Raw genomic sequence first — 8441 nt, 5'->3', positions numbered from 1 at the left:
AGCCTCCTTCGGGCACCCCCCTGCTCCGGCGTGGGGTCCTCCCCAGGCTGCAGGTGGGGATCTGCTCCCCCGTGGGCCTCCCTGGGCTGCAGGGGCACAGCCTGCCCCACCATGGGCTGCCCCAGGGGCTGAGGGGAATCTCTGCTCCGGCGCCTGCAGCCCCTCCTGCGGCACCGGCCTGGGGGGCTGCAGGGCTGCTCCTCTCACGTCCTCTCACTCCTCTCCAGCTGCAATTGCACAGTTTTGGTTTGGTTTTTCCCCCCCTCCCCTTCTTAAACATATTATCCTGGGTGCTACCACCACTGGTGATGGGCTGGGCCTTGGCCAGCGGTGGGTCAACCTTGGAGCCGGCTGCCCTTGGCTCTGTTGGACACAGGGGAAGCTTCCAGCAGCTTCTCACAGAAGCCACCTCTGCAGCCCCACCGCTACCAAAACCTTGCAAAGCAAACCCGATATACCCAAAGAGAATAGGAAGAAGGAAAAAAATCAACGAAATCCAAAAGAAAATAGCTAGCAGGTTCTTCAAATGCTTCTTCAATTTAAACTTTGTATCGTTACTGTTCTAAGGTGTCTTTTACTAATAGTTTGTGGTATTTTGGTTTTTTTGTTTATGTGTTGCTTCGGTTTTTTTAAAGGTTGAAGTTTACTTTAGAAGAACTGATGGAAAAAAAAAAAAGTGTTTATGCAGCTACTTCAAATTTTCCAAGTGAGAGACACCTTTCTTTTGTAGTTGCTATTTTACCCAAGACATTCTTGAGGGTGGAATCCGTTCTTATGGCGGTAACATGGTGGTAGCACTACAGGGTCTTTCACTTGGACATCCTAAGAAATCACAACTGTTAGGATCAGGACCAAGCAGTTTAAGAGAACAAGCTTTACAGACAAAAATCTCTTGTAGGATACTTGTTTCTTTTCAAGTTACTTCTAGCACTTTCAAAGAGCAAAGGACGTTATATAAGAAAAAGAAAATTGTATTACAGTATCATGAAAATAGTTGAGTTCTGATGAGAAAAAAGCCAAATCAAAAAAAAATAAAATATCGAAAGCACATGTCCTCATGGAGATACCTCCTTACATAAATGGCAAGAGAGAGGGTTTCATCCTTTAAAGATGCTAAACTAATATTTTGGAGGAGTTGCCAAATACCTGAAAAGACAATAAACCCAAAGATCAGCATCAGAATACAGGTACTAGAAGAGCCATGCTCTCAAGACTGGCTTCATAAAAATGGTATCATGAATTTCCATGTCTGAAGATTAAACATGGTTCTTCTGTCCTGAAGTGATGGCCTTCAAGAAATCATCTGTTATCTGTAAATTGCAATGCCCATTCTTCTCCTTGGCACAAACAATAAACATTTTGCACACAAAACAGTAAACAGTCCTACTGATTACACACACGTACAATATGGTCATAGCCACATCCGTCAGCAAGTGAATTAACAGAAATAACAGTAACAAAGTCTTACTGCAGTCACCAATGTAAGCTGGTGGAGATCTAAAATACACACTGCAAATTCTACCCACTTACTTTCAAGCTTTGGCAGAAGATACACTAGCACTAGTTTGACCTTTAATCTGGTGATCAAAAGCCTTCTAAAGAGAAGTCAGGGTCCATCAAAAGACTCTAAGCCTTCACACTTACTAAGAGGCCAGCATAGATTATTTGTTTTCATAAGGAAAACTCTACTCTGTAAATCAATGAGCTGCTGTCTTTACTACGTAAGCAGATCAACACAATTGTACAAGCAAAGGCGTAAGTCTTCCCACTACTTTTTGATAAGCAGGGAGATCCAAACTCAGCAGCACCTGAATGCTACTGGCAGCATATGCAGCTAGCTAAGGTAGCAGTTTTCCGTGTTTATTTTTGATTCCACAAGTACTTTGCAAATTTCATGTTACAAGTCAGAGTTAGAAATGAACTGGTACAACTATGTTATATGACACAGCACCTTATGACAAGCTACAAGCTAAATGACAGAACAAAAGATTGCATGTGACTGCAATTTTTTGTAAATCCATGTAGATTTTAGAAATTGCAATTCCAGAAACACAATGAATTGGAAAAAGGTGGCAAGATTTATTTATTTTCTCATAAAATATTTTTATTTGGAGGATTAAGTCCATATAGCATTTATATAGTTAAGAAGCTGGAGACAAATTCAGGTTCCTGGACTGAACTGAGGAGAAAGGGGATTTGAATCAGTCAGCTACATCTCAAATGAATGTTCTAAGTCCACTAGAGTATCAAGACTACTGCTTCCACTGCCACTACATCCTCAATGTTGTAAATGCTGTCTGTATAATTTTATGAACTACTGCCTTTAGTTCCAAGTTTTATTTCATTAAAAACGCCCAAGCTGTTAATTTACCTCTCTCCACTCCCACTCAAAAGCAGCAAGAGGAAAGTATAAACAAGACTTATGTGGATCTGCTTGTTTTTATCATTACAACAGGCAGCCAAAAATATAACTAGTCTAGATCCTCTCAGCCCCAGGCTTATGCTCCCAGCATCCAATGGACAAACCAACTCACTCTGAAGCATCTGCTCCAACAACAGTTTCCTTGGGCCTCATTTCCCACTATACCACCGCAATGTGCACCAGAAGACATACAGCACTAGGAGAAAGATGAGAGATGCTTGTCTGCCTGTGAGGTTTTTTACAAAGACATGTCATTTCTTTCCCCCAATTCATTTTACCACCCAAGTATTCCAGAGCACCATGACAAAATAAGATACTACCACCACTCAAGTAAATGGCAAGCGGTGAGCTCAGCACTCACAAGGTGAATGAATCGTAGTGAGGGATTTGAAGACAACGCATGAGGTTGCCTGCTCCCCAAACCTGGGAGGAAGCACGCAAGTAAACATGGTACAAGGTAAAGGGGGCTGCACTGTGAGCAAGGAAGGGGCACAAACACATGGGGCCTTCCTATGAACCATGCAAGGAGATGGTTGAAAGCTACAGGTCAGCATCACAGCGGAGACCAACAAAGCCAGTGTCACAGTGGATGTTTGCTGTGGGCTGTCTGATTGGGAAGAGGGAGTGCATGAAGCCTCATTCAAACACCCAGAAGGAACCTCATGATTGCAGGCCTTGATGATTCTCACAGGAGACTTCAAATGCCTTGATGTCTGCTCAAGCAGAAACAAACATGGAGGGAGCGAGCAATCCAGAGCAAGTGCTCTCGTGACATTTTTTTGCCAGAGGTGCCAAACAGCCCAACTAGGGCAGGTCTTCTGCTGGACACGTTACTCATGGACAGGAAAGAACTGTTTGGGAACGTGGTACCTGATGGCAGCCTTGGCTTCAGTGACCACCAATGACTGAGCTTAAATGCTGAAGAAAAGCAAGAAGGACAGTACACTTTGGTTTATTCAGGGTAGACAAGAAGCTGTCCTGACCTGAAAAGGTACCCAGAAGAGGCCATTGATCTGTAAGGACAAACTCTTCAATGCTCTAGAAGGGTCTTCCCCAATGTACAGAAGTCGAGTGGGCCTGGCAGAAGGCTAGCTCAGCTCAACAGGGAGCTTCGCTGAACTCTACCACAAAACCAAAATGAACGGACATAGATTCAGATGAATACAGAAACACTCCTCAGGTGTGCAAGAACAGGAGTAGGAAAGGCAAAGCTCATCTTGATTTAGAATTAGCAAGAGACACAAAGTGCAAAAAGGGATTTACCACCACAGCAGCAGCAAAAGACCAAGAAAATCTTTGCTGCCAAATGCGATGGGCACAAAGGACTCTGTTTATCCTGGGTCATCAATCACATTTGCTTTTGAAGTCATAGGCCTGTCAAAAGATGGAAGTTGAGTATACAAATGTTCTGGTAAAATACTATCACAAACTTGCACACAAACGCAATTATTTTTGTTAAATCTTTTTTTTTTTAAAAATCAACTATTTCAGAACTGTTTATCACAAGAATCATATTTAACAGTTTAGACACAGTGATTTTGCAGATAAACAAAGATGCTTCTCCTCTTTCAAGGAAAAAAAAGATGGAAAGAGATGGACTAAAATATTCTGATGTTGTGAACTCAAAACCATGGTATTTTGCCTACATATTAAAAACTAAGTGTTAAAGCAACCTGGAGACAAGTTAAATAGACAAGATATTTTTGAATAATACATAATCATAAGGTGCTAAAGACAGTCTAGAAAGCTTAAAAATGCAATTTCCACTAGAATGTGTTGTTTGCTTATCTTTTAGCTCTTTAACTACTGCATTCCCCAGCATAACTGTTCCAGTTCCACCACATTTGTTCTAGTTCAGGACACACAGTGAAACTTGCCACCAGAATCTATATGAAAACTTATTCTGCAATACGGAATATTTGGCCCTATTAGCACTGATCATCTGTTACAAACTGTATTATCACAAATAACGTGTAAACTCCCCAGTACGTCAACTCATGTATATATATTTGGCATACGTAGTTCCTGCCTAAGGAGGCTCATGATTTACATGGGATTAAAGTTCCACATTCACAAAATTCCCAAGTATTTCAATAAATAGTGCTTGCTTTAACATCCCAGATGATAACAACTTCCCCTTTCCTCAGTGGCAAAACACCGAGTAACTTCATCTGGTCATGATAAGCTGGAATAATGTAGATAGCAATAATGCAAACTTGCAAAGGAATCTGCATTCAAGACAATGTCACCAGAGCTACACAGATCTGTTTGTGATCATACTTTCATTCTGCACAATATGTTAGTTTCCATAGTTTAAACCACAAAATTGATATAAACTGTCCAAGCTCAGTTCAGAAGATGGTCAAGTCCCAGTAGCTAAGCATTTCAGCATGTCATTCACATATGTTAATTGCTTACCGTAAGTTTATTACTTACTTTCCATCTACTTCTGGTCTTTTGCACACACAGTGAAACTTGCCACCAAAATCTATATAAAGATCATCTTCTACAACATGGAATATTCGGCCAATGGCAATTTTATCTTTGGCAGGTCCCATCTGAATTAAAGGAGAGCGTCTCAACATGGATGCAAAGGATTCTGATTTCTCTGAAGGAACCTACAGATAAATAAATAAAAAGCCATTTCACAAAACGTACTATCTGAAGGAGCAATTAAATTTGTAACATACAAAAAGGCTTTATCCACTAAATTACAAGTAAAATGTCTCCGATACATTTCTCCAACCCCAAACATTTTGCACATTAAAGATAAAGCTTTCATTAATTCAGTCACACAAAGATATAACACTCTGCATCTCCTGAAAACGTCTGCCAGTTTTGCTGTTGGTTAGGTAAGCTGATTCAAAAATGCATTCCCAATATTAAGAGATACTCCTACAAAGAACATGGCTCATCTCTTTGTTATCTCCTTGGTGAAAACCAAAACAGAATTAGTGCCTTGCAGCTATTCACGCAACTATTTAATAATGAATAATACTTAAATCTTTCTTTTAAAGAACAAAACCATTTTGCCAAAGCAGTAAAAGTAGAAAGCATGCACAGGACTGATCTAACACTGAAAAAAAATTTGAACCATCATTTCTCTCATTTACCACTCTACAAAATCAAAGTTAATATTTTAATTCAGTAACTAAACAAACAAAATGCCAGTTTCTTCTCATAGAGCTTTGGGAAAATGGGAAAACATAAATCCTCCTGCTCTTCTTCAGGGAGACATCTCTGTTCTGTGATCTAAGCAAGCTGACTATCACAGGCTTCCCATCACATGCTAGGTAAAAACACCCAGCTCTATCAAAGTGGGACTCATTCTCACATAGCTTTCTCCAATATACTAAATGTGACCACTTTTTAAAGATTACCACGTATGAAATACAATTAGTGAGAAAAGCATTCTTGCCAGTAACGAATGAATGGGAAGATGCATTTTGGAAGCAATATGTACCTGAAATCTGAAAGTGAATCTAAGTAAATCACTTTATAGATGGATAAACAGATTCACAAAAAGAGAACTTATTAATTTTCCCATGCATTTAGCGGTAATTAACGGATATAATAATTACTTCATGAAAGGTTTCAGATTATTTTCAAGCCAGCAGAAGAAATAAAATAGAATAAAATAATCAAGCAATTAAAGGTTTAGAGCTCTGTTGGCTTCAGCGACACACTTTTCCATTGACTACTTCAAGTGGATGTTAAAAATCCATCTATATTTTATACGAACACAGAATAATGCCATCATTTTCCACTTGTACATTTGGAAACTTTTATTCTTGAAGAAGTCAAAACAAGAGACAGTTTTGAATTCCAGCTCTGCTAGAAGGCACAAACAGTGCGGGTTGTTCTGATACGACACAGCCTCGGGAATTATACGCTAGAGATCTGACACCTGGTAAACTTGCTGCTTCAGAGGCAGGAACTGTTAAATGTAGCATCCCAAAGAGAAGGGCTGAGCAAAGCACAACACACACGTATGTGTGCACACACACACATCACAGAAAGCAAGCAACAGGTGATGGCAAACCACAAACAGAGCAGTAGGATTTTATACAGGAAAGCTAGTATCAGATAAGGTTCCAAACATAGGATTGTTTGAATTTCACAATGCAGTCTAAATTCAAATACCTGAAAATTAACTGTACAGGATGCATTTGTAAGTGCTCCAAAAATAAATGCAAAATAGTAGAAGCAATAAGAGGAAGTATTTAAATGAGTTTTATCATGTGAATTGAGGGAGCACCAGCAATCCAAATGCAACTTTAAATCAACATATAAACCGTAAGCTAAAAGTAAACATTTCAAAATCAACATCCCCTCAAAATTATTCGATCTGGGTAGAAGATTATAAACCAATCATCATATTGAAATGCCAAAACCTGTTTTAAGGGAAACTGAGGTACAACAAAGTGCAAAATTCAGTGGTCTTCCACTGACTTTCTTACTGTGAACTTGCTAGAGTTTGCAGAATAACCCGATTGCCTTGGAATTCAACTGCTTGCCCCTGTGAAGTAACAAACATTTTTCCATCATCCTGTACACTCATAAACACTGTTTTCAAAGACAATACATCTCATCTGAGTTATACCTTGTCACTCAACACCAAGTTACAGCAGTCAAATACAACAAAACTCCACAGTTACTACTCTATCCATTGAGCTGATCATTCAATTCCCTACTTCCCTAACCAGTGTTATCCCATTTCTCCATTCTTCGCTCCTGACCTAACTTGATTTGTCTGAGATAGATAGATTATGCCAATGAAAACAATCATCCAGAAAGTGATAGCAGGAACGCTCACAGCAGAGGATTTCCAGTGGACATGCAGTCTCTCTGACGGAGCAGTCGAGTGCTACATACAAAAACAGCTTTCCCAAGTAAGAGTTAACATTATCAAGGGGGGATGCCTGCAGGGACTTGAGAAACACACATAACGTAAACACAGAAGGACAGCATATAGGATACTGAAGAGACAGACACAAGCACAGTATCATCATCTGGCAGAGATGGTGGCTTTTCAGAAACTGGTGCTTTGGAATAGATCATCCTTCCAAATACATTACCTGCTCCATCTATGAGACTGAATATTCCAGAGCTGGAAACAGTGCTCTTCAGTATTCTGAAGCAAGACACACATTGTCTTGCGAAACAGATTCTTAGAAGAACCTTTGGATGAATAAAGGTGGGGGTTTTCAGTATTTTCAATTGATTTAAAAAAAAAAAAAAAAAAAGCATCTTTCTGGGGTCCTCCAAAACCTCTGTTAAGTCTTCTTAATTTAGGACACAGGTCTGTAAGTGTTTGAAATAACCAAGCTGCCACTGCCATGCCTCATCCTGCCCTCTCCACTCCCTCCCACAGAACTCCTGCCCCCTTATGCCACCCCTGAAACTTGTCCTAACCTGGAGTAAGCCTGCTTCAGGAATGTAACAAACAAAAGCTATTTATTTTCTTGTAAGGACATTTTCTGTTGGTCTAGTTGCCAAACTAAATCACCAAAGGACCAAGTAAGTATCAGGATGAACAAACAAGAGTGTGAGAGTGCCCACAGACAAGGGCAAAGGCAAGAACATGGCAGCAACATATAAACTCAGGATGATAAGGACTCCTATAATTTCATCCCAGAATATTTTCAGTTATCCTTCATAGCAAGGCAAAATAATGAGAAAAGTAGTCTAGAAAAAAAAAACCAACCAAAAAAACCCCCCAAAAAACAACAAACCACAAATAAAGCCTACAAATTATAACATCTGCCTAATGCATATATACTCCACAGCTAAGTTCAGCTTTGTTTTCACATTTCAACTGGATGCGAGGAGGTCCACCTATGGTTTGGATTAAGTTAATGAATGCTAGTGGAATCAGACACCACACTAGATGATCCACTTCCAACAAATGAACTGCCTTTTCTTATACCTAGATCATCTGGGAAAAGCCTGAGCTGGTAGAGAGGGTCAAGAGAACATCTGGGTTTGGTTTGAAGGAGGTTTCCTAAGTTATCTAGAA

The 8441-nt window shown here is 39.8% G+C and overlaps 1 protein-coding gene across 4 annotated transcripts in view; it reads right to left on the bottom strand.

The window, feature by feature from the left end:
• The window catches only part of MRPS28 (mitochondrial ribosomal protein S28), a 71885-nt gene extending 64360 nt beyond the window's left edge, over nucleotides 1-7525 (bottom strand). For 3 of the 4 annotated variants that reach the window (XM_035890100.1, XM_035890099.1, XM_035890101.1), the window contains exons 1-2: nucleotides 7501-7525; nucleotides 4859-5040 (exon numbers count right to left, since the gene is read on the bottom strand). In XM_035890100.1, the coding sequence (XP_035745993.1) occupies nucleotides 4859-5040; nucleotides 7501-7509 (191 nt within the window). In that variant the 5' untranslated portion in view covers nucleotides 7510-7525. Of the gene's footprint in view, nucleotides 1-4858; nucleotides 5041-7500 lie in introns of those variants that run through there. The other variant, XR_004841419.1, reaches the window with a different exon arrangement.
• Nucleotides 7526-8441: the final 916 nt, after the last annotated feature.

The sequence above is a fragment of the Egretta garzetta genome, unplaced genomic scaffold (genome assembly GCF_000687185.1).
Source record: "Egretta garzetta isolate BGI_Z169 unplaced genomic scaffold, ASM68718v1 scaffold251, whole genome shotgun sequence".
Taxonomy (NCBI): Eukaryota; Metazoa; Chordata; class Aves; order Pelecaniformes; family Ardeidae; genus Egretta; species Egretta garzetta.
Note: the sequence above shows the minus strand (reverse complement) of the source record. Positions and strands in the feature narration are given on the sequence as shown.